This window comes from Coregonus lavaretus (genome assembly GCF_964263955.1).
Source record: "Coregonus lavaretus genome assembly, chromosome: 6".
Lineage (NCBI taxonomy): Eukaryota > Metazoa > Chordata > Actinopteri > Salmoniformes > Salmonidae > Coregonus > Coregonus lavaretus.
The window spans coordinates 34,960,035-34,987,541 of NC_139993.1; the positions used below are offsets into that span (position 1 = coordinate 34,960,035).

Genomic DNA, 27,507 nt, shown 5'->3' on the forward strand with positions numbered 1-27,507 from the left:
ATTTCACAGAGCTTTGGGGCCTTCCAAAAATAACTCATTTATTATTCTCTTTCCCCCTCGCTTCATGTATTGATAAGGCGGGATAATTCAAATAGCATTATAAATAGGTTCCATGGAAACTTGTAGACTAGATATCATATTTCTTGCTGTAGTGACTGAATCTGTTCTTGGAGAGGAAGAAGTGCAGTATAACCCCTTTTTCCTTAATCATGAGTATGGTATGAGTAGTAGTGTATTCGCAGATGTTTTGGTACCTGAGTATGTGCATGGACCCCTGCTAACATGACACACAGTGATAGGTGGGGTTAATAGGACAGGCAGGACCAATGAGTGCAGCTTCCTGTCCCTTTGATGCCAGGTGCCAGGGGCTCAGGATGTTTGTGTGTGTATTTTAGAAGCCTGGCAGTATTTACTAAGGCTACTGCCTGCGTAACTAGAGCTTTCTCAGCTCTAGTACGTTATGTTAGCTCCATATCTTCCTGAGAGGGGAATGCATAGTACCGTCACATGAGGGGGTATAAGAGATAGTGGGCAGGACTGAAGTGTGTGTGTTTCCGTGTGTGTGTATTTGTTTCAATGTGTACATGGATGTGTCCACCACATGCTCTTCCATTTCAACTTGTTTCTCTTTTACCACATGTGATGTGGCTATTCTGTGATGTGTTGGGTCAGCTCAGGACAGAAAATAGGACAGAGAGGGAGAGAAAATAGGACAGAGAAGAGGAACAGAAAGAAGGAACAGAGTGGAAGACAGAAAGGAGGACAGAGAGGATGACAGAGAGAAGGGAGACCGGGTTTAATAGCACAGAGTTTCTAAACCCAGAGGCCCAGCATCGCATTCCGGGAACGCTTCCGAAGCAGACTCGGCAGACCAGACCAGGGTCGATGAGAGAAGTGAAAAATTATTCCTTAGTTGATCATTTTCTCAAAATCTAAAGGCACAACCTAGATTAGAGCCTATGTCTGAAGTAGCTGAACATGTTATTACTCCAACGTTGTGAAAGTGACAAACTGACACCTTTTCATTTTCGTCAAAAACAACTTTATATCAAAGGAGTGCCTTTGATTTGATGGCATGCACATTTTTTATTTTATTTTATTTCACCTTTATTTAACCAGGTAAGCCAGTTGAGAACAAGTTCTCATTTACAACTGCGACCTGGCCAAGATAAAGCATAGTAGTGCGATAAAAACAACAACACAGAGTTACATATGGGGTAAAAAAACATAAAGTAAAAAAAAATACAACAGAAAATATATATACAGTGTGTGCAAATGTAGCAAGTTATGGAGGTAAGGCAATAAATAGGCTATAGTGAAAAATAATTACAATTAGTATTAACACTGGAATGCTAGATGTGCAAGAGATTATGTGCAAATAGAGATACTGGGGTGCAAAAGAGCAAAATAAATAACAATATAGGGATGAGGTAGTTGGGTGGGCTAATTTCAGATGGGCTGTGTACAGGTGCAGTGATCGGTAAGGTGCTCTGACAACTGATGCTTAAAGTTAGTGAGGGAGATAAGAGTCTCCAGCTTCAGAGATTTTTGCAATTCGTTCCAGTCATTGGCAGCAGAGAACTGGAAGGAATGGCGGCCAAAGGAGGTGTTGGCTTTGGGAATGACCAGTGAGATATACCTGCTGGAGCGCAGACTACGGGTGGGTGCTGCTATGGTGACCAATGAGCTAAGATAAGGTGGGGATTTGCCTAGCAGTGATTTATAGATGGCCTGGAGCCAGTGGGTTTGACGACGAACATGTAGTGAGGACCAGCCAACAAGAGCGTACAGGTCACAGTGGTGGGTAGTGTATGGGGCTTTGGAGACAAAACGGATGGCACTGTGATAGATTACATCCAATTTGCTGAGTAGAGTGTTGGAGGCTATTTTGTAAATGACATCGCCGAAGTCAAGGATCGGTAGGATAGTCAGTTTTACGAGGGCATGTTTGGCAGCATGAGTGAAGGAGGCTTTGTTGCGAAATAGGAAGCCGATTCTAGATTTAACTTTGGATTGGAGATTCTTAATGTGAGTCTGGAAGGAGAGTTTACAGTCTAACCAGACACCTAGGTATTTGTAGTTGTCCACATACTCTAGGTCAGACCCGTCGAGAGTGGTGATTCTAGTCGGGTGGGCGGGTGCCAGCAGCGTTCGATTGAAGAGCATGCATTTAGTTTTACTAGTGTTTAAGAGCAGTTGGAGGCTACTGAAGGAGTGTTGTATGGCATTGAAGCTCGTTTGGAGGTTTGTTAACACAGTGTCCAATGAAGGGCCAGATGTATACAAAATGGTGTCGTCTGCGTAGAGGTGGATCTGAGAGTCACCAGCAGCAAGAGCGACATCATTGATATACACGGAGAAAAGAGTCGGCCCAAGAATTGAACCCTGTGGCACCCCCATAGAGACTGCCATAGGTCCAGACAACAGGCCCTCCGATTTGACACACTGAACTCTATCTGAGAAGTAGTTGGTGAACCAGGCGAGGCAGTCATTTGAGAAACCAAGGCTATTTAGTCTGCCAATAAGAATGCGGTGGTTGACAGAGTCGAAAGCCTTGGCCAGGTCGATGAAGACGGCTGCACAGTACTGTCTATTATCGATCGCGGTTATAATATCATTTAGGACCTTGAGCGTGGCTGAAGTGCACCCATGACCAGCTCGGAAACCGGATTGCATAGCAGAGAAGGTACGGTGGGATTCGAAATGGTCGGTGATCTGTTTGTTAACTTGGCTTTCAAATACTTTCGAAAGGCAGGGCAGGATGGATATAGGTCTGTAACAGTTTGGATCTAGAGTGTCACCCCCTTTGAAGAGGGGGATGACCGCGGCAGCTTTCCAATCTCTGGGGATCTCAGACGTTACGAAAGAGAGGTTGAACAGACTAGTAATAGGGGTTGCGACAATTTCGGCGGCTAGTTTTAGAAAGAAAGTTCGGCACGAGACGACCGTTAGACCCGGTGACGTGTTGTTTCTGCGCATGAGTTTAGCGAGCCAACGTCGCCATGACATCGCCTACAAGCGTGATTTGGGATTTCTGTTGGAGAAGCAGTTTCTACATAACTTCATACTATACCATCTTTGTTAATAGACAGTTATTTTGGCATCAGCACATTTCACTTTGTCTCAATGAACAGATCATTAAGATGGAGGGACACTCACACAGCTCTGTTGACTCTCCCCCATAATCATGTGCTCATAAGTCATTAGAGCAGTGGTTCCCAAACTGTGGGGCGCGCCCCAGGGTGTGGAGAGTAGGGTTGTCCCGACCCCAAAAAAATATTGGTCGACCGAAAGTTGTCTGTTCTTTCGACCTATCGATTGGCCGACATTTTTAAACGTGTATTTTTCCATATATAGACACACCCTATGTGTTTTAATAAAATCAACTATATGCATTGAGCTTGTCTGATGCTAAAAGCTTACGGTTTGATGAAATAAGACAAATGCCTCAAGATGGCGCCAGAGATCTAGATAACCAGAAGAAAGAAACCTTAACCTGACCCAACTATTCTCCTCCTCCTGCTGGCTTTCGCAGATTCTGCCATTACTCTCCTGAAGTTGCCGGTAATAGGCTACACGAGGAGTCGGCAACCTTTCTCATGTGCAATGCCAATTTATCTTACCATTTCTACCGATCTGCGTGCCAGTTATGGTTTTCATATGCACATTTTCATGAAACAGTTTCATTTCATTTATAATAACGTCTTCATATCTCAAAATCATTGTCATGTGGTTAATCAAAATTCTATCCAAATCTAAATCTAAATGAAAATGATACAAACCTAAAAAGTAACTTCTATTGCCATTGTCAATGATGTAAAAATCAGTGGAGGCTGCTGAGGGGAGGACGGCTCATAATAATGGCTGGAATGGCATATAATGGCTGGAATGGAGTCAAGGGAATGGTATCAAACACATGAAAACCATGTGTTTGATACCATTCCATTTACTCCATTCCGGCCATTATTATGAGCCTCCACTGGTAAAAACAGCCTACATGAAGCCAACAAATAAAAACATTGCACCCTGCAGGTAGAAAATATCCTGATAAAAATAAATATCCTATAAATCACATTGGCTATGCATGGCCTGTCTGCAACGAACTTGAAACATTGTATCAACTATTAACTTGGGTCTGGCCTGAAGCTTGAGTTAGCGAACTTGCAACATTGTATAAAATATGATGGGCACTCCGAGTTTCCAGTGCCAGTGAGCTCGGGACAGACACAAGCAGTGCTTGACTTGGGCAGGAGCTCACCAGAGCTGAGTACCGGCACCTCAAATGTTCTAGTGCTTGAGCTCCTGTTCCTCTTATAGAACATTAGCTCAAAAGTATTGTGGAGCTCCTGCACCTAAATATAAACAGTACCAGCACCCAAAATGAGTACCGGAACCTATTTCAGTCCAAGTCAAGCATTAATAAGAAGTGCTCAGGTAGGCCTATTTTATGATGTTTCCATTGGATCAGAGCATCACATTTTTCCCTTTGACGCTCATAAATCACTTTGGCTACACATGGCCTGTCTGCAATGAACTTGAAACATTGTATCAACTATTAACTGCAACGAACTTGAAACATTGTATCAACTATTAACTTGGGTCTGGCCTGAAGCTTGTGCTAGCGAACTTGCAACATTGTATAAAATATTCTGGGCCCTCAGTTTCCTGTGCCAGTGAGCTAAGGACAGACACAACTGTAGGCTATTTGCGCAAGGGATAAGAAGCAGTGCTTGACTTGGGCAGGAGCTCACCGGAGCTGAGCACCGGCCCCTCAAATGTTCTACTGCTTGAGCTCCTGGTCCTCTTATAGAACATTAGCTCAAAAGTATTGTGGCGCTCCTGCACCTAAATATAAACAGTACCAGCACCCAAAATGAGTACCAAAACCTATTTCAGTCCAAGTCAAGCACTAATAAGAAGTAATCAGGTAGGCCTATTTTATGACGTTTCCATTGGATCAGAGCATGACATTTTTCCCTTTCACGCTGAGTGGTTATCGAAAGGGAGAGAGCTGGAAAGATTTTTCAAATACATTGAGGAACTATTGTAATTCTCAATGGATTTAAAAACAGACTTTGAAGAAAACATTACTTTGAGAAGCTCCACAGGTCATTAGTGGTAATGCGTTAAGCCAATCAGTAATACTATCAGATCCCCAAATGGGCATATTTATATGCCTACATTTGCGAGCAGGCCAGGTAGCCTATAGGCCTACTTCTATGCGTGCGCGTCCTTACTCAACATTGACAGAAGCGCTCCAAACAAAAGACAAAGACTAAATTGACAAAACTCGTAAATGGAATGTGCATAGGTTGTGCACTCTGCAAACAATGTGTCCACTCCGACAATGAGAACGGGAAGACTGGAATAATAATATTGAATGCATTAAAATAAATGACCGTAACCAAAGTAACAAACATTGTAGATCATAAATGATAGGAATTAATGGTAAATGTACTACTGGTGATATGTGTAATGGGGAATTGATATACACTAATAATCAAACGCAAACAATTCACACAATGAAGTTATGAAACAATGAATGTGCACAAATTGGCGGGAGAGAGCGCATTCTGGAGAGAGAAGTGCATTGTGCATCTGGGCGCATGATCAATCCAAGTTCTGCATTGGCCATGAGGCATTTATCGTGATATGGCCTCAACAGAAGTCAGGGCATTCATACTTCTTGCGCTTCGCAGAGCAGTGCAGAGCTGTTGTCAAGGAAGTGAGTTTGTATTTATACAGGATGTACCCACCCACCTACTGTCAACCAATCATGTCAACGCGGAGCTATACTGAGCCCTCCGCATTGTTACAACATTTGGGAGGCGCATGGCGATGTGGTATCGAGCTCGATTTGGCGGCTCCGCATTTGCGTCACACCCTCCATATTGAGCCTCCGACCACATTTTCGGATCAAGCATAAATTGGCTTTTAGTCTAGGCCTCCACAATGTATTAGTTCACTGAGATGGGCGCAAATATATGTATATGTATTTGTTACTGCCCGACTAAAACAATCTCGGTCGACCAACAGCCTAACGACCAAACAATCGACCAGTCGACTAATTGGGATCAGCCCTAGTGGAGAGGTAGGGGAGATTAACAAATGCTAAGAAATCTCTTCTTTCTGGCTTTCAACTTACTCTTGAAAGTTGTAATAGTATAATACACAAGGTGTCATTTCGAAATTGGGTAGTGCATCAGGCGTTTTCCTCTTGTCATGTCATTCATTGCAGACCTTAGAAATTAGAAATGTCCATTTGATCAACTAGCCCATGTCAGCTAATGTTTTAGCTCGGTTTTTAGCCCATTGGGTTTGATGCAATGTTTGAGTCACTCAGATATTACATATACATACAAAACATGGCAAAATGTGTAGAATTGTGCAGGATGATCCCCAATGATGAAAAAAACGTTTGGGAAACACTGCATTAGAGAGTGTTGTGATGTTGAGTCATGTGGTCCACCCAGCCTTAATTGTGTGTTGGCCGTACTGTATGTTTCACATGTCATTGTTGGAGTGACGTGGAAGCGAATTGTTTTGCAAGCAGCCCTCTGCTCATAATAATAATAATAATAATAATAATAATAATAATAATAATAATAATAATAATAATGCTAGTAAGTGTGTGTTTGAAAAGTGTGTGTGTGTGTGTGTACTTGCAGCGCATACATGCATGTGTACCCATGTGTGTGTGTGTGTGTTCTGCTCAGGCCAGGGCTATGGAAGTAAACAGGCTCATTAAGAGGCAATTGTTCACAGCTGAGTACCCTGAGCCGAAGCCTGAGTGGTGTGGAGCAACGCCACACCACGGGGACGCCGTGGCCACCACACACAGGGAAATGAATGGAGACTCCAGGGGAGGAAGGGAGGGGTGCAACACTGGGACTCCAGCTTGTTACTATCTCTGCTGCTGCTGCTCCAGCCACTCAGGTGTATGCCCAACACCCCCTTTCTTCCCCTTCTCCTCTGCTCTTCAGAACACCTTCACTGACATATGGTTCCCCCTTGGCGCACCACAGTTGGATCCAGCTCTCCTTTTGCCTCAGGGCTGTTATGTGCTTGAGTGAAGGACTACAGTACTAATGTGTGTTTTCTGTTCACTGGGAACATGAACTACAGGGAGTTCTGTCTCATTATTGACCCAGCTAAAGAGATACAATAAGTTATATTGAATTCTGTAGACCCAGCACGCTCAATATGGGTGCCGTTTGGCCTGGTTTAGAAGCCATGATCAGGGGCCTTGCATTCCGTATGCTCTACACTGCTTCATAGTGGTGAGAGCTCCTCACTACCAAGAGAACTGTAGACAGTGGGGTAGGATGATGTTTCCCAGACTGACACAGATCTTAGGTCCGTTTTATGCCCCACCCACCCTAATGGTTAAGGTTAGGATTGGGTGAGGGTTAGCTGATCCTAATTCAGTGCTTACGGGCAACATCTAGCCAAGGTGACAAGGGTTAGCTTTACATTTTATTTAGGCCTACAGGCAGTGACCAAGGATCAATTCTACTCCATAGCTTACTGTAAAAGTACTATAGTCCTATTATAAGAGCAGCCATCCAACCTAGTGGACAAAGGTGATCTTTGTAAAAACCTTCATGTCACAGTGAGCCAGGCAGTGTGCCCCAGGCTAGCCCTGGGTGACAGCTGTGATGCTCCATTGGCTTAGCTAAATGTCAAAAGCCCTGTTGGACGAGGTGGGTTTTAACACAGTGATCCTAGAGCCACAAGAGAAGGGAACACTGGGCCAACACTGGGCCAACGCTGGGCCAACCTTTAGCATTCAACTAGTTACAGTGAAATGAAGGTTCTGGTTATGATGAAAGAAGGTTATGTTTATGATGCCTGTGCGTTGTTAGCCTGCAGGCTATTTATTTTCTATGGATGGTGTTTTTTCACCATCTGTTTTATTGGTTAGGAGAGATGTAAATGCGGGGTTATGTCTGCCAGGGTGATAGCGTTTTAAATGCTTTCAACATATGACTTTCATCTGCTGAGAACCTGAAATAAGGTTAAAGAGTTTCATCATAAGATGTAAGTCTTAATAAGGTTTTACATCAGCGACAAAGTCCTTAGTCATTGTTGAGCTGCCAAGGGGCTCGATTCAATCCGTAGCACAGAACATCTGCGTTGTAGTGCTGTTCACATTTAAAGGTCATATCCAATTGAGCCAACATATGCAGCGTTTACCTTGAACGCAATCTCCACGACCGTGGGAACATTGCCTTTAATTGTCAATCGCTCTATCAAGCAGATCTTCAGCGCTACAGATTGAATTGAGCCCTAAAGCTGTTACATGCTTTAGATTGTCTCTGTAGTCACAAGTGGAGGATTAAAAAGGTTATGAGAAGAAGAGATTATTTGTGTTCCTTTATATTGTATGTGTGTGCGTGTGTGAGCAGAGCATCAGCTGACAAATAGATTCTGCTGTAAACAAAAATACTCCTGCTGGAACCACAAATGTCGCCTTAGAGGCGAACACATGATGTAATACATGGGGAAAGCAGCAGTGACACGTGCACGCGCACACACAGAAACGGACAATTTTTTAGCTTTATAGCTGGAGAGAAAAATGGTCAACTGAATCGAATGTGTTCGATCCTGCTGCGTCTACAGTATATTGATCTTGATGGAAATTCTCTTTCTTTCTCTTCCCCTCTATCTCTTCCTCTCTCCCTTTCTCTGCTGCCCTTGGCTGAACTAAATTAATCTATGCTGTTTTGGTAACACAGGAAAAAAAGATATCTGGGAACATTTGAGCAAATAGGACATCCACATTACTGACTGTTGTTCTTAGAATTTTGTGACTGCATTGATCAATTCTCACTCTAATAAAATGTGTTAAATTATTATACCTTATGAAGATGTCCATTTAGATGTGCTATTATACTATATGCTTTGATTATAATGTTCTCCATCGTAGTCAGAGAAAGTTGTGATGTAGTACTGTAGCTCTCCACCAGGTGTCCCTAGTGTGATAAGGAATACTGTACTTTCTGTGTGTATCTGCAGCAGCTCACGTGCAGACAACACAAGCCCCAATTTATTTTTTGCCATATAGGATCTGTTCACGTGGTGAATGAGAGGGGACGTATCTGTAGCAGTGTCCCTGTCACCTGTCCAAGGCCAAGCCCCTCTGTGACACACAAAACCTGACCGGTTCAAACCAGCAGGCCAGCCTCCCTCGCTCTGATACAGCAACATTAGTCACACAGCCAGCACACACAGAATAACAATCAGCACAGAAACATGCACCCAGAATACACACTCGCATATAAATGGTGCACATACTGCACACAAACACACAAACACACACTCAGGCAAGCACATGCTGTGCCATGTAGTTACTGTAGGGTCGGTCTTCAATGCTCCTCTTCCCTCTCTGGTTTAACGAGCACACGCCATTATTATGACATCAGTTCACGGTCTGTTTCAGCTGTAAGCCTTGACATATACCTGTGTCAGAGCCATGGAACTACCTACTTCATAATTGACCATCCAGCGGTTCACATCCTAGTGTCAATGCCGTTTTTCAAACTCCAGGTGGTGCTATGGTCAGATGACATGAAAATAGAGCTCTTTGGCCACGCACACCAATGGTGGGTTTGACGTCGAAAAAACGGAAGCATATGCAGAAAAGTACTTCATACCTATGGTAAAATATGGTGGTGGATCTTTCATTTTATGGGGCTATTTTGTTTCCACTGGTCCTGTGACCCTTGTTAAGGTCAATGGCATCATGAACTTTACCAAGTACCATGACATTTTAGCCAAAAACCTGGTTGCCTCTGCCAGGAGGCTGGCAGTTGGCCGCAAGTGGATCTTCCAGCAAGACAATAACCCCAAGCTCACATCAACATCCACAAATAAATGGTTAATTGACCACTAAATCAACATTTTGCAATGGCCATCTCAGTCTCTGGACTTGAACCCCATTGAAAACCTTTGGTTTGAATTGAAGAGGACAGTCCATAAGCGCAGACGAAGTATATCAAGGAAGTATATCAAGAATCTGGAAAGATTCTGTATGGAGGAATGGTCTAAGATCCCTCCCAATGTGTTCTCTAATCTCATTAAACATTTTAGAAAAAGGCACAGTGTCGTTATCCTCACAAGGGAGGGCTGCTGGAGCACTGAAAAAAGGGGGTGCCAATAATCTTGACCCCTATCTTTTTTAGTTTTTTAAATTACTTGTTAAATAAAATCTCTTTCTCTGAGCAATTATATTAGTACAATATAGCTCAGTATTTGTATTATTTATTATATAGAGCCATCTTTGCTCATCTTTATCAAGGATGCCAATAATTTTGGACCTGAATGTACCTGTTTCAGAACCATGTAAATACCTATTTCATAAACTTAAACTTGATAGCGTCTGTACGCTTAAAGGAAAGACTTCAGGCCTCAGACAATTCCCAACCAAGCATTTAATCTAACACGCAACACCGCAACAGATATTTTTGAGGTTTATGTCCAGTTTACTGAGAGATGCATAAACAGTGCTGCCGTACAGTATATAATTGTGATTGATTTAATCTGATTGATGATGCTAATGCTATTGCTCTGTGTTGTGTTTCCCTTACAGTAAAGTGGAGACAGCAGCCATTGAGACAGAGCTGCTGAGGGACTACAGGTTTGGCCAACAGCAGCTCATAGAGATCTGGGGGCACGCCTGTGCCATTGCCATCACCAAGGTATGTACCCCTTATCCCCATCTTCCCTCTCCAATAATCACTTTTTTTGGGACCATTCATCCATCAATCCCTCCATTCATCCATCCATCCCTCTCTCCCTTCCCCAGGCTCTGATGCTGTTCCACCTAATAGTATTTTAAAACCATGCAACTTTCTAAGAGCTGGTGACATAGGAACTGTGAATAGAGATTTAGGGAACACACAGGGACTGTTCTGTTCTCTGTATTCTTGCAAAAATAGTGAGTTTGGGTGTTTATTTACAGTTGTGGGAGTACTGTCCCCCTCAGCAATGCGGTGTCTCTGCTCCATAAACCCTGAGACACATCAGAGCCTCTGTTCACTATCTGGCCTGATTGCCTGATGAGAGACTGATCTGCTCAGCTGGGAGCCAGTCTGGCAAGTCCACCTGACCCTTATCAGACCCCTATGTGTTCGTTTGTGTGTGTGTGTGTGTTAGCACGTGTATGTGTCTGCTTATGTATAATGTGTCCGCTTTTAGCTTGTGTGTGTGTTCGTCTGGTTGTGTGTGTGTGTTCGCCTCTGTGTGTAATATGTATGTGTGGTGAGCCTGTAGTCAGCGGCAGTAACAGCAGTGTCTAGAGTGTTTCTCTGTGGCGCTGTCAGGAACACACGCGGTTCCTTTGACCAGAGAGTCGGTTGGTTTAACCCTGCGGTCGTTTGCTCCACGGGCACCCAGTGTGGTGTGATAAATGTTCCCTGAGCTTCCAGACATATGAGACACTTTCCTGTCCGAGAGGGAGAGAGAGAAAGTCTGATTACCTCAACCACATCCACCTACCACCATTATCACCAGCAGCCAATGGTCCATGGCCAGAGCGGACACAGCCACATCACATACCGTAGCTAGACAAACAGCGCCTGGCTCGGCCCGGATCGGCCTGGGGCTTCTGCACCCACATGCATGACATCACTGTTATTCAAGGAAAGTGCAGTAGTAGGGCTTTGTGATTTCACTGCAGTCTGTGCAGTTGCCAGATAGATTAATTTCTCACCAAGTAATCCCCCCTATACGTCCAAAGACATCCAATCCCCCCGGCAGCAACCACACGGGCCATGACGGGTCCATCTCATGGGTGTTCCTCTGTGATCTGGGCTGAAGTGCGTGCGGAGCGGCGCCTGCGTTCAGCCTGGGTTGGGATAGCAGGCAGAAGCCTTTCAACACCTGGGGAGACAAAGAATGTTCTGCTTCCACGGAGCAGTAAACGCTGGAGTCTGTTGTCCCTGGGTCCCTGTTCTGTCTACTCAGGATGTGTTCAATATGTCAACGTGTCCGTCGTAAAACACATTCATTATCCTGCGCAGCTTTCATTAATAGTGTGTGGCCGCATTTATACGTTTGTGTGTGTGTTTGTGTGTATGTGTGTACAGTGCATTTGGAAAGTATTCAGACCCCTTTACTATTTCCACATTTTGTTACGTTAAAGCCTTTTTCTTAAATTGATAAAAAACATTAAAAAAATTATCCCTCATCAATACCCCATAATGACAAAGCAAAAACAGGTTTTTAGAAAATTCTGCAAATGTATAATTTTTTAAAAACGGAAATATCACATTTACATAAGTATACTTTCCGAATGCACTGTATATCCATCTGTATTTTCTTTACACTTTATCATTTTTACACATAATTCCTATTTTTATTTAAATAACTAATTGTGATATTTGTTATACAAATAAATAAAACATAATTAGCATAGGCTGCTGGAATTTATACTATTTAAGACTATACCTGAAATCACGGTACTACTGAACAAAAATATAAACGCAACATGCAACAATTTCAACGATTTGACTGAGTTACAGTTCATATCAGGAAATTAGTCAATTCAAATAAATTCATTAGGCCCTAATCTATGGTTGTCAAATGACTGGGCAGGGGCACAGCCAATCAGAAGAGTTTTTCCCCACAAAAGGGCTTTATTACAGCCAGAAATACTCCTCAGTTTCATCAGCAGTCTGGGTGGCTGGTCTCAGACGATCCCGCAGGTGAAGAAGCCGGACTGGCGTGGTTATATGTGGTCTGCGGTTGTGCGCCAGTTGGACATACTGCCAAATTCTCTAAAACAACGTTGGAGGCGGCTTATGGTAGAGAAATTAACATTCAATTCTCTGGCAACAGCTCTGGTGGACATTCCTGCAGGCAGCAGGCCAATTGCACGCTCCCTCAAAACTTGAAACATCTGTGGCGTTGTGTGACAAAACTGCACATTTTAGAGTGGCCTTTTATTGTCCCCAGCACAAGGTGCACCTGTGTAATGATCATGCTGTTTAATCAGCTTCTTGATATGCCACACCGGTCAGGTGGATGGATTATCTTGGCAAAGGAGAAATGCTCACTAACAGAGATGTAAACAATAAGCTTTTTGTGCATATGGAACATTTCTGGGATCTTTCATTTCAGCTCATGAAACATGGGACCAACACTTCACATGTTGTGTTTATATTTTTGTTCAGTATATATCTTTGAGAGGGCCAAGGGAGACATATCTGGAGTGTGCGCGTGTGTATTTCATATACATAGACACACTGGGGTGGCCTCCCTCACACAGACCCCGCCAAAAAAGCATCCCCAGTGGAAATTCTCCATTGAGGTTGCCTCCCGTATGTACACTACCGGTTAAAAGTTTTAAAACACCTACTCATTCAAGGGTTTTTCTTTATTTTTACTATTTTCTACATTGTAGAATAATAGTGAAGACATCAGAACTATGAAATAACACATATGGAATCATGTAGTAACCAAAAAAGTGTTAAACAAATCAAAATATATTTGATATTTGAGATTCTTCAAATAGCCACCCTTTGCCTTGATGGCAGCTTTGCACACTCTTGGCATGCTCCTGTGTGTACTGTGTGTGTGTGTGTGTGTGAGGATAGGACTGAGGAGCCTGGCATGAGCTGACGTATCAGCATTCCTCCAGATAGAAGCCATGAGCAGGGCAGAAGGGCCCTGCTGATAAACAGAGGAGCCAAACCCAGACCAGGGCATCCTGCTCCTCTAAAACTAGGTTGTTCTGTTTCCCACTGGATGTGTATTATCGACATTGACTCTTTAATCACTCTGTTATTGCAAAACTCCTAAAACAAGGCAAGATAAGAGGAGACAGTTAGGATGCTGCTATAAAAGGCACTCAGATTTCCCACTGCACAGTATGTTCATATTGAATGCCACTTCCACTCCTATCAAAGATGGCTGGTCATTATATGGCGCTAATTAGCGTTAGCATTTACCTCACGGGAACAGGTCAGAGAGGGTGTCATCACATCAACGCAGTGAGATACACACATCAAACCCTGTTGCACAGAGGGAGACACACCACGAGAGACACCAGGAAACTGTTTCAGCCACTCAGATAAGAAAATGGAGCCTATCTCTCGCTTCCGCCTCATGGGCCCGAGCTGTCATTACCATCCTTCTTCCATCTAATTTACAGTGTATCTGCTCCAGGACAGAACATTTATGTTAGAGATAATGGCTGCTGTCTCCCCTCTCCCAGCATCATTACTGTAATGAATGCTTTCATGTCTGTATTAATTGAATACTGCAATTAGAGTACGGCTCCATTTGTTGCACGGTAATGTACCCCTCCATTTAGAGTTCCGGTTATAGCGGCCATATTAAAAGTAGTCTATGCAATACGCTGGGTTCGGCTACACATTTGTTTGGGTAAAGGCGTTGTGGGGTGAGGTGAGACACCCTTGGCTGTGATGTCGCTAGTAGCTAGCAACACTAGCTACATGATTCACTCCCCCACTGGTTTGTGGGCTCCCGAGTGGCGCAGCGGTCTAAGAATTTGTTCTTAACTGACTTGCCTAGTTAAATAAAGGTTAAATATTTTTTTTTTTAATGTGTGAAGCAGAGGAGGCTGGTGGGAGGAGCTATAGGAGGATGGGCTCATTATAATGGCTGGAATTGAATAAATGGAACGGTATTGAACACATCAAACATATAGAAACCACATGTTTGACTCCATTCCATTTATTCCATTCCAGCCATTACAATGAGCCTGTCCTCCTATAGCTCCTCCCACCAGCCTCCACTGGTGTGAGGAGGAAGATTAGACAACTTAAGTCAACACGAAAGTGGCGGAGACCTGCTGCCTCATTTAAGGACGTGTGAGGGGATTTACTGGGGTATGTGCTGTGCCCTTGTAAAACAGAGAGGTGGAGATGCCAGTGGCCTAGTGGGGAAACTCATGGCTCAGTAGTGTGTTATTTAAAGGGAGAATCCTGTGGCGTCCGGCTCTTGTATTGTTTCCATTCCTGTCAGGGTTATTTTAATGAGTTTGGGGCTTTTTGTCTTTAAAAAAAGACCTGGGTGCCATTTCCCCTGGCCATAGCATGGCCTCCCTGGCACGCGAAGGAGAGAGTCTGACAGTGATGGAGGGTCAGCCTCGCGGATAGAATGACCTGTACCCTGGACAATGAGTCTGCTAGGCTAACTGGTGATGTCTCTGTCTCACTCTCTGCCTCCCTCCCTCCATCCCTCACTCACTCACTCACACTCACGTCCCTCCAGGCCTTTCCTCTGACCTCCCTGGCTAAGAAGCAGCCGACAGTGTTGGTGGTCTGTGGTCCTGACCAGAATGGCTCCATCGGCCTGGTGTGTGCCCGCCACCTGCGCATATTTGTAAGTATACCACAGTAGACTGCACCCGCCATGCACCCGCCAGCCATCACACATACATGGCCATGTGGACAGAATCAGACAATGGTTAGAAATTAAGAAATGGTTCACTGGGTTTAATTGCAGTCTAGAGTAGATGGGGCCCCCTCTGTGTTTAGGAGATTTTCATTTAAACTCCTGTAAATCATGATTAATTGATCCATTACGGGATTGAAAATGTCGATGACATCACTTCATTGTTACCCTCATTAAATACCATTACCCTCGTTAAATACTGTCTGGTTACTGTTGGCAGTGGTAATGTAACATGATGTCATGCTGGTGATGTCATGACTTTGGTCACATTAGTTTGCATGATGGTGGATAATGCTGTTCTGTGGTGTAAATGCATTAATTGCAATATTACAGACAATTACACTCACTAAAAACAATCAGAATAAGGATTTACAAGTGATATAGTGAGGCAAGTCTACTATCTTTATTCTATGTGGTGGAAACCATAGATGTGGTTTGGTTTCCCTGCCTTGGAAAGGAATGTATATATATAACTTCACCATATGTGTCTGAGATGCCAGATTTATGGAGCATCGATATCTCTGATTAAAACCATGTTGACAGAATCTGTTAAAGTTGTAAGATGACTGTCTGTGAAGCTTTCGGGGCAGCGACTGGGCCTGGGGTCAACACACAGATATATTTTACAGCAGGATTCCAGGAATGCATAAAGCACTTCCACATAACTTTGATCCAAAGAAAACTAATCATCAGTCGATGAATTCCTGACTGTGGCATTACTCTTATTCCTTGCAGGAGTTGCTAGTTCAGGTCTTAAAGAGGCAGTGCACCGCAGCAGATGAGACCACAGTCTTTAGCTCTGATCTGGGAACTGTAGATTAGATTAAACAGAGAGTAGCTGACTATTTAGCCCCAAAGCAAATTAGCTAAGCCAGACTGATTTGCACTGCGGTCCTAGGCTGGCCATCCGTGTTCACCAAGCTAGCATGTGTCTCAGTGTGTTTGGCATGCATTCTTGGTTCTTTCCACTGTTAAATGCCAAACCAAAATATTGCATATGGAAAAGACAAATAGTCCAAGAGTCAAAGTTAATCTTTGTCAGATTCTGTCTGAATATGATTCATTATGACTGTGAACGTTAGTCCAGCTTGTTGTTCACGCAAGGGAGGATGCACATGATGTTCCACAGTTCTTTCAGAATATTATGTGGTTATTTTATGTTTCTAGTGAAGAAAAAACACCTTGGCCTCAACGTCTGAAAGAATGAAGTTGTTTATCACATGACACATGATTCCCCGAGATTCGACAATGTGGCCTTTGTTTTCCATTTGACAAAACCACGTGAATCTCAATGGACTGTGACTAAAGGGAAGACGCTCCTTTATGGCCAACCCAGAATGCTAGCCTTCAGGGAGAGGAAGTTCAATACCGGGAATGCTTAACATCAACAGGAAAAGGCTTGTGGCCTTTCTGTAACCTGTAGTCATAGTCCTCATGCCTAATTTCTCCTGTATTCCTGCTCCATGACGCTTATTGACGCTAGAGAGCATCCTGATGGTGCCTCCGTCCCTGAGGTTCGTCTGTCTGACGTGATGATGTAACCTCTTCTAGGTCGGGGCACTAGGGGTCACAGAGGAGTCGCTGCCACCCCAGAGGGACATCTCTCTCTGGGTACTTTAGCTGCGGCTATGAAAGATGACGTCAGTCGCCCGTTCCCCGCCCCGTTCTGCCTGTCTGTCTATGCAGCCCTGATCTACTATACACAGACAGACCAGAGGGAGGGCAGGAAAACAGCAATGTACATCCTCTCATAAATGTTCTCCTTGTTAGAGGGCATGTATTCATTGCTATACTTCCTTTTGATATGCTTACAGTAACTTTCCTCTGACTCTCTGTTATTCTCTCTCTCTCCTCTCTCGCTCTTCCTCCCCCTATTTCTCCCCTCTCGCTCTCGCCTCTCTCCTTCCTTCCAAAAGGAGTACGAGCCCACCATCTACTATCCCAAACGCACTCCTAACACCATTCATCAGGACTTCACAGTTCAGTGTGAGAAGATGGACATCCCATTCCTCTCCTATCTCCCAACAGAGGTGAGCAACATCAAAAAGGACTATAAGACATTTATAGACACATTCATCCTTGAATTAAGCTTGACATTTGCAAGCGGAACTGATTTATGCAAGTGCACCATGAGTTGAGCACCTGCATCTCACTGTAGGATTTGGCCCCAGCTGAGCTTGCTGGAGCTGTGAACACAATGTAGAGCTCTTTTCTAGAGATTGATCAGAGTTTGGGTTGTGGTTGTGTGTTCAGGTGCAGCTGATCAACGATGCCTATAACCTGGTGATCGATGCCATCCTCGGGCCAGAGACTGACCACACAGACGTGAAGGAGCCCTATGCTGGCATCCTAGTCACCCTCAAGCAGGTCAAGATCCCCATCGCCAGTGTGGACATGCCCTCAGGTAAGGCTGAGAGCTACAGTGCCTTGTAAAAGTATTCAGATCCCTTGGATTTTATCACATTTTATTGTGTTACAAAGTGGGATTGAAATAGATTTAATTTTCTTTTTTGTTAAAGAAAAATACACAAAACACTCTGTAATATCAAAGTGGAAGAACATTTTAATTTGATTTTTGATAGGAAAAAAATCACAACTAAAATATAGTCATTGCATAAGTATTCAGCCCCTTAGTGTAGGCAAGCCTAAATTAGTTAATGAGTAAAATTTGACTTAACAAATCACATAATAAGTTACTGTGAGAAATAATAGGGGATGACACGATTTTTGAATGACTAACCCTTCCTCTGTCCCCCATACATACATCTGTAAGGTCCCTCAGTCGAGTATTGAATTTCAAGCACAGATTCAACTATAAAGACCAGGGAACTTTTCAAAATCCTCATGAAGAAGGGGAGTGATTGGTAGATGGGTAACAATAACAAATAAGACATTGAATATCTCTTTAAGCATGGTCAAGTTAATTATTATGCTGTGGATTATATATTAAACCACCCAGACACATCAAAGATAGTCATCCTTTTGAAACGAGCTGCAGGACAGGAATGAAACTGCTAAGGGATGTTACCATGAGGCCATTGATGATTTTAAAACAACTGCAGAGTTCAATGGCTGTGATGGGAGAAAACTGAGGATGGATCAACAACATTGTAGACACTCCACAATAATGACCTAAATGACAGAGTGAAAAGAAGAATACAAATATACAGGAAAATAATATTTCAAAACATGCATCCTGTATGCAACAAGGCACTAAAGTAATACTGAAGAAAAAAAACTCAGCAAAGGAATACACTTTTTGGTCTAAATGCAAAGCCTTATGTTTGGGCCAAATCCAACACAACAGATCACTGAGTAACTGCCTCCTTATTTTCAAGCATGGTGGTGGCTGCATCATGGTATGGGTATGCTTGACATTGGCAAATACTGGGGAGTTTTTCAGGATTAAAAGAAACAGTAAATCACAGGCAAAATCCTAGAGGGAAACCTGCTTCAGTCTGCTTTACACCAGAGACAAAATCTACACTGGAGTTGCTTACCAAGAAGACAATGAATGTTTTTGAGTGGCCAAGTTACAGTTTTGACTGAAATCTGCTTGAAAATCTATGGCAAGACTTGAAAATTGCTGTCTAGCCATGATCCCCAACATCTTGACAGAGCTTGAAGAATTTTGAAAATAATAATGGGTAAATATTGCACAATCCAGATGTGTGAAGCTCTTATAGACTTACCCAAGAAGACACACGGCTGTAATCGATGTCAAAAGTGTTTCTAACATGTATTGACTCAGGGAGATGAATACTTATGCAACAACTATATTTTAGGTATTTAATTTGTATTAACCTAAAAAAATATAGAGTACCAGTCAAAAGTTTGGACACACCTACTCATTCAAGGGTTTTTCTTTATTTTTACTATTTTTTACATTGTAGAATAAAAGTGAAGACATCAAAACTATGAAATAACACATATGGAATCATGTAGTAACCAAAAAAGTGTTTTATATTTTATATTTGAGATTCTTCAAATAGCCACCCTTTGCCTTGATGACAGCTTTGCACACTCTTGGCATTCTCTCAACCAGCTTCACCTGGAATGCTTTTCCAACAGTCTTGAAGGAGTTCCCACATATGCTGAGCACTTGTTGGCTGCTTTTCCTTCACTCTGTGGTCCGACTCATCCCAAACCATCTCAATTGGGTTGAGGTCGGGGGATTATGGAGGCTAGTTCATCTGATGCAGCACTCCATCACTCTCCTTCTTGGTAAAATAGCCCTTACACAGCCCGGAGGTGTGTTGGGTCATTGTCCTGTTGAAAAACAAATGATAGTCCCACTAAGCCCAAACCAGATGGGATGGCGTATCGCTGCAGAATGCTGTGGTAGCCATGCTGGTTAAGTGTGCCTTGAATTCTAAATAAATCACAGACAGTGTCACCAGCAAAGCACCCCCACACCATAACGCCTCCTCCTCCATGCTTTACGGTGGGCAATACACATGCAGAGATCATCCGTACACCCACACAGCGTCTCACAAAGACACGGCGGTTGGAGCTAAAAATCTCCAATTTGGACTCCAGACCAAAGGACACATTTCCACGGGTCTAATGTCCATTGCTCGTGTTTCTTGGCCCAAGCAAGTCTCTTCTTATTATTGGTGTCCTTTAGTAGTGGTTTCTTTGCAGCAATTCGACCATGAAGGCCTGATTCACACAGTCTTCTCTGAACAGTTGATGTTGAGATGTGTCTGTTACTCTGTGAAGCATTTATTTGGGCTGCAATTTCTGACGCTGGTAACTAATGAACTTATCCTCTGCAGCAGAGGTAACTCTGGGTCTTCCATTCCTGTGTTGGTCCTCATGAGAGCCAGTTTCATCATAGCACTTGATGATTTTTGCGACTGCACTTGAAGAAACTTTCAAAGTTCTTGACATTTTCCGTATTGACTGACCTTCATGTCTTAAAGTAATGATGGACTGAAGTTTCTCTTTGCTTATTTGAGCTGTTCTTGCCATAATATGGACTTGGTCTTTTACCAAATAGGGCTATCTTCTGTATCTTGTCACAACACAACTGATTGGCTCAAATGCATTAAGAAGGAAAGAAATTCCACAAATGAACTTTTAAGAAGGCACACCTGTTAATTGAAATGCATTCCAGGTGACTACCTCATGAAGCTGGTTGAGAGAATGCCAAGAGTGTGCAAAGCTGTCATCAAGGCAAAGGGTGGCTATTTGAAGAATCTCAAATATAAAATATATTTAGATTTGTTTAACACTTTTTTGGTTACCACATGATTCCATATGTGTTGTTTCATAGTTTGGATGTCTTCACTATTATTCTACAATGTAAAAAATAAAGAGAAACCCTTGAATGAGTAGGTGTGTCCAAACTTTTGACTGGTACTGTGTATATATTCTACTTTGAAAGAGTATTTTGCGTATATTGTTGATAAAAACAGACAATTAAATCCATTTTAATCCCTCTTTGTAACACATTAAAATGTGAAGAAATCCAAGGGGTCTGAATACTTTTGCAAGGCACTGTACAGTATGCTGTACATCCAACATTTGCCAATGGTGCACAGATGTACAGAAAACTGCCCAAAACAGGGTTTACCTCTGAGCTAAACATGAAATAGTCATAGAAAAGAAAAGCCTGTACATGTACCACAATACATGACCACATTTGCAACTACAATAGGCTTCATCAGATCAACCTCAAGTCAACCTCAACACTGTCGAGGTAGGAGTGGTGAAGGCCAACCTGGATGGACTGAGATAATAAAGCATATAGCTTAGTGTAGTACATCCATTTGGCTTCTGGCTCTGTCCATTACATAATAATAATAATAATAATATGCCATTTAGCAGACGCTTTTATCCAAAGCGACTTACAGTCATGCGTGCATACATTTTAGTGTATGGGTGGTCCCGGGGATCGAACCCACTACCTTGGCGTTACAAGCGCCGTGCTCTACCAGCTGAGCTACAGAGGACCACACAATACCCTCTACATCATACCCTCTCCCCATTTCTCTTGTTTTGGAACCCAGCAGCTTTCTCATCTGTAAGATATAACATGCCGGTTAAAGTTGAAAGGAGAAGATCAAGTGAGATACTCACTCTCTCCTTGCTTTTATGTCACATGACATATAGCCAGTAGATGTCAACAGATTTGTTGCTCAATCTATGGAGGTGGAATTTAAATGGTGATCATTGTTTGTCTGTTTGTCAAAGGTTGGGATGTGGACCAGGTGACCTCAGATGGGATCAATCCTGACGTCCTCATCTCGCTCACGGCACCAAAGAAGTGCGCCACCAGTTTCTCGGGGAAGCACTTCTTAGCAGGACGCTTCCTGCCTTATGACATCCAGAAGAAATACGATCTGAACCTGCCAGAATACCCAGGCACAGACTGTCTTATAGAACTGTAACATCTACAGTACACCCTCCTGTCCTAATTTTGGATAAATATGGATAATATATTTACATGTTTTGTATTTTATAGATTGTTACTGTGCTTTATTGTTCATGTGCCATCTCTCCAATTGGTGTATACTAAAGGAGGTTGCGCCTTAGCCAGAATCCACTCAAGTACAATAGAAAGATGAATCTGTGGTTGGTCTGAGTTGTATGTCTGTTTTGGAAATGGTTTGAGGAGTTTCCATGTGAGTTTCCATGTGAGTTTCCATGTGAGTTGTGACATTCTCCTTTTTGTGATTTCTTCTTAGCAAAGTTCCAAGATGTTCTTTCTCCCTCAGTAAAAACTGATGAATGCAACAGGTATTATGTACCCTAGACTTAACTGCTATTTTTGTTATGTATTGTTATGTTTTGAGGGTTTTTTTCTTATTGAAGAATGCTTGGTTTTTTGGTTATAGAACTGTACCTTCCATCAGCTGTTGTTTTTATTTTTTATTTTATTCAGTCTACACTACTGCATTTCCTTAGTCCAAGTAACACCTGTTCATTGATTGGCAGTTGTAGAGTTAACTCTTTGTCCAATAAAATATATAATTTAGTCGTTAGTTGTTTTGATTCCTATGTAATTCGATGTAAGAAAAGTAGGAAAGGTGACAGTTGACAAGATTAAAGGTAATCATGACAGTAAGGGCTCTATTCAATCTGCATCGTGGAAGTTCAGCTTTTTCAGTGTGATTGAAATTTGAAAGTAATGTTCCCGCTGTAGCGGAGACTACATTCACGGTAAACACTGCATATGTGGGCTCAATTGTAAATTACCTTTATATTTCTTGATAATAATTTTTGTAACCCTTTTTCTCCCAAATTGGTAGTTACAGTCTTGTCCCATCGCTGCAACTCCCCTACGGACTCGGGAGAGGCGAAGGTCGAGAGCCATGCGTCCTCCGAAACACGACCCTGTCAAGCCGCACTGCTCGCTTAACCCGGAAGCCAGCCGCACCAATGTGTCGGAGGAAACACCGTCCAGCTGGCGACCGAAGTCAGCTTGCAGGCGCCCGGCCCGCCACAAGGAGTCGCTAGAGCGCGATGGGACAATGAAATCCCGGCCGGCAAAAACCCTCCCCTTACCCGGACGACGCTGGGCCAATTGTGCACCGCCTCATGGGTCTCCTGGTCACTGCCGGCTGTGACACAGCCTGGGATCGAACCCGGATCTGTAGTGACGCCTCAAGCACTGCGATGCAGTGCCTTAGACCGCTGTGCCACTCGGGAGGCCCTTACCTTTAAATTTCTGTTGTGGAATCTGTAACACTTCAGCATTACAGATTGAATAGAGCCCTAAATCTCCCACAGGAGTTAAAACTTTGTAGAATCTACACTGTGTTGGTGGATGAAACTGCCAGTATGCTTCATAACTATAGAGATCACACAGTAGACTATGCAAATCCATGGATATATACAAAGAAATGTCAATAGAAAACAAATCAAACGAAACGAAATACAGCTAGTTTGCAGTCTTTCCAGCTTCAGTTTGAAGTGATTGTGTTAGCTGTGTTGTTGGCTAGCTCCTCTGAACAAAAGTGTCCTGACGAGAGAGCACATTTTCTATGCCAGGTGAAATTGCGCATCATTGACTCATTGTTATCTATGTATCCAAATAAATGTAACTAGAAAACAGCTTAAAGAAATGCAGCTACTTTGCTGTTATTCTGGCTGCACTGTTTGACGGGGCTGTAAGTTAGCCGTAGTTGGCTAGGTAGCAAGCAAGGGATAAGAACGTTGCCAGCCAGTATGGCAATAGAACATTTAGAACGAATGACTGGGTCGCATCCATAGATACAGAACAAAAAAACTGGGTCGCGTCTCTGGCAACCGAACCGATAGAACGAACGACCAGCTGGCTTGGGTAGCAACCCCAGCTTTGTGTCGGGACTATATCTCGTGGAAGGAATAGTATGAATAAAATCATCAAAATAAATGTTTTAATGAAAATATGTCAACCATTATTTGAATATGTTGATAACCCGTTGTATAAAAGTGATAATGCCCTCGAAGCTGGTGTTTGGAGGATATATTGGCACAGTTTGCCGGCCCTCCACAAACAACACCCGTGCCAATGCAGTGCATTCGGAAAGTATTCAGACCCCTTGATGTTTAACACATTTTGTTATGTTACAGCCTTATTCTAAAATGGATTCAATAGTTTTTTCCCTCTCGTCAATCTACACACAACACCCCATAATGACAAAGCAAAAACAGTTTTTTAGGCATTTTAGCAAATTTATAAAAAATAAAAAAAACTTAAATATTACATTTACGTAAGTATTCAGACCCTTTACTCAGTACTTTGTTGAAGCACCTTTGGCAGCGATTTCAGCCTCGAGTCTTCTTGGGTATGACGCTACAAGTTTGGCACACCTGTATTTGGGGAGTTTCTCCCATACTTCTTCTTCTCTGAATGATGGCGCCGGAGAAGATGGCTACCGTTTTACAGCCCTCTAACCAATTGTACTATTATGTGTGTTTTTTCGCGTTATTTGTAATTTATTCTGTACATAATGTTTCTGCCATCGTCTCATAACCAAAAAGAGCTTCTGCATATCAGGACAGCGATTACTCACCTCGTATTGGACGAAGATGTTTTCTTCAACGAGGCGGCCGCGAAGGATATCCTACAGACACCCGACAAGGCCCAAATCCCCGTCATTCGCAGGAGAAAGAGACGGAGATATCGTGGACGTAGGTCGGGGTGCCTCGTAAGGATCCGACGGCGAGCGAATAAACTGCCTCTTCCATCAATCCTACTAGCCAATCTTCAATCATTGGAAAATAAATTAGATGACCTAAGATTACGCTTATCCTACCAACGGGACATTAAAAACTGTAATATCTTATGTTTCACGAGTCGTGGCTGAACAACGACATGGACAAAATACAGCTAGCGGGCTATACGCTACATCGGCAGGATAGAACGGCTGACTCCGGTAAGACAAGGGGTGGCGGTCTGTGTATATTTGTAAACAACAGCTGGTGCACAAAATCAAATACTAAGGAAGTCTCAAGGTTTTGCTCGCCTGAGGTAGAGTACCTTATGATAAGCTGTAGACCACACTATTTACCAAGAGAGTTTTCATCTATATTTTTCATAGCTGTCTATTTACCACCACAAACCAATGCTGGCATTAAGATTGCACTCAATGAGCTGTATAAGGCCATAACTAAACAGGAAAACGCTCATCCAGAGGCAGCGCTCCTAGTGGCCGGGGACTTTAATGCAGGGAAACTTAAATCCATTCTACCTCATTTCTACCAGCATGTTAAATGTGCAACCAGAGGGGAAAAAAAACTCTAGACCACCTTTACTCCACACACAGAGACGCATACAAAGCTCTCCCTCGCCCTCCATTTGGCAAATCTGACCATAACTCTATCCTGCTTATAAGCAAAAACTAAAGCAGGAAGCACCAGTGACTCGGTTAATAAAAAAGTGGTCAGATGATGCAGATGCTAAGCTACAGGACTGTTTTGCTAGCACAGACTGGAACATGTTCCAGGATTCTTCAGATAGCATTGAGGAGTACACCACATCAGTCACTGGCTTCATCAATAAGTGCATCGATGACGTCGTCCCCACAGTGACCGTACGTACATACCCCAACCAGAAGCCATGGATTACAGGCAACATCCGCACTGAGCTAAAGGGTAGAGCTGCCGCTTTCAAGGAGCGGGACTCTAACCCGGACGCTTATAAGAAATCCCGCTATGCCCTCCGACGAACCATCAAACAGGCAAAGAGTCAATACAGGACTAAGATTGAATCGTACTACACCGGCTCTGACGCTCGTCGGATGTGGCAGGGCTTGAAAACTATTACAGACTACAAAGGGAAGCACAGCCGCGAGCTGCCCAGTGACACAAGCCTACCAGACGAGCTAAAGCACTTCTATGCTCGCTTCGAGGCAAGCAAAACTGAAGCATGCATTAGAGCACCAGCTGTTCCGGATTACTATGTGATCACGCTCTCCGTAGCCGATGTGAGTAAGACTTTTAAGTAGGTCAACATTCACAAGGCCGCAGGGCCAGACGGATTACCAGGACATGTACTCCGAGCATGTGCTGACCAACCGACATTTTCAACATGTCCCTGACTGAGTCTGTAATACCAACATGTTTCAAGCAGACCGCCATAGTCTCCGTGCCCAAGGACACTAAGATAACCTGCCTAAATGACTACCCGTCTGTAGCCATGAAGTGCTTTGAAAGGCTGGTCATGGCTCACATCAACACCATTATCCCAGCAACCCTAGACCCACTCCAATTTGCATACCGCCCCAACAGATCCACAGATGATGCAATCTCTATTGCACTCCACACTACCCTTTCCCACCTGGACAAGAGGAACACCTACGTGTGAATGCTATTCATTGACTACAGCTCAGCGTTCAACACCATAGTGCCCTCAAAGCTCATCACTAAGATAAGGATCCTGGGACTAAACACCTCCCTCTGCAACTGGATCCTGGACTTCCTGATGGGCCGCCCCCAGGTGGTAAGGGTAGGTAACAACACATCTGCCACGCTGATCCTCAACACGGGGGCCCCTCAGGGGTGCGTGCTCAGTCCCCTCCTGTACTCCCTGTTCACCCATGACTGCATGGCCAGGCACGACTCCAACACTATCATTAAGTTTGCCGACGACACAACAGTGGTAGGCCTGATCACCGACAACGATGAGACAGCCTATAGGGAGGAGGTCAGAGACCTGGCCATGTGCTGCCAGGATAACAACCTCTCCCTCAACGTGACCAAGACAAAGGAGATGATTGTGGACTACAGGAAAAAAAAGAGGACTGAGCACGCCCCCATTCTCATCGACGGGGCTGTAGTGGAACAGGTTGAGAGCTTCAAGTTCCTTGGTGTCCACATCACCAACAAACTATCATGGTCCAAACACACCAAGACAGTCGTGAAGAGGGGACGACAAAGCCTATTCCCCCTCAGGAGACTGAAATGATTTGGCATGGGTCCTTAGATCCTCAAAAAGTTCTACAGCTGCACCATCGAGAGCATCCTGACTGGTTGCATCACCGCCTGGTATGGCAACTGCTCAGCCTCCAACCACAAGGCACTACAGAGGGTAGTGCGTATGGCCCAGTACATCACTGGGGCCAAGCTTCCTGCCATCTAGGACCTCTATACCAGGCGGTGTCAGAGGAAGGCCCTCAAAATTGTCAAAGACTCCAGCCACCCTAGTCATAGACTGTTCTCTCTGCTACCGCACGGCAAGCAGTACCGGAGCGCCAAGTCTAGGTCCAAAAGGCTTCTCAACAGCTTCTACCCCCAAGCCATAAGACTCCTGAACAGCTAATCATGGCTACCTGGACTATTTGCACCCCCACCCCATCTTTTTACGCTGCTGCTACTCTACTCTGTTAATCATTTATGCATAGTCACTTTAACTCTACCCACATGTACATATTACCTCAACTACCTCAACTAGCCGGTGCCCCCGCACATTGACTCTGCACCGGTACCCCCCTGTATATAGCCTCCATGCTGTTATTTTATTTTACTTTTTTTCTCAACAATTTTTTGTTGTTGTTTTATTTTACTTTTTTATTAAAAATAAATGCACTGTTGGTTAAGGGCTGTAAGTAAGCATTTCACTGTAATGTGTACACCTGTTGTATTAGGCGCATG

General features: G+C 43.5%; 1 protein-coding gene across 1 annotated transcript in view; it reads left to right on the top strand.

The window, feature by feature from the left end:
• yjefn3 (YjeF N-terminal domain containing 3) overlaps nucleotides 1–22,408 on the top strand; it is a 76,690-nt gene extending 54,282 nt beyond the window's left edge. The window contains exons 2-6 of the mRNA XM_084162897.1: nucleotides 10,592–10,700; nucleotides 15,241–15,351; nucleotides 17,340–17,453; nucleotides 17,677–17,827; nucleotides 21,622–22,408. Of these exons, the coding sequence (XP_084019023.1) occupies nucleotides 10,592–10,700; nucleotides 15,241–15,351; nucleotides 17,340–17,453; nucleotides 17,677–17,827; nucleotides 21,622–21,818 (682 nt within the window). The 3' untranslated portion in view covers nucleotides 21,819–22,408. The remainder of the gene's footprint in view (nucleotides 1–10,591; nucleotides 10,701–15,240; nucleotides 15,352–17,339; nucleotides 17,454–17,676; nucleotides 17,828–21,621) is intronic.
• The last annotated feature ends 5,099 nt before the right edge of the window (nucleotides 22,409–27,507 follow it).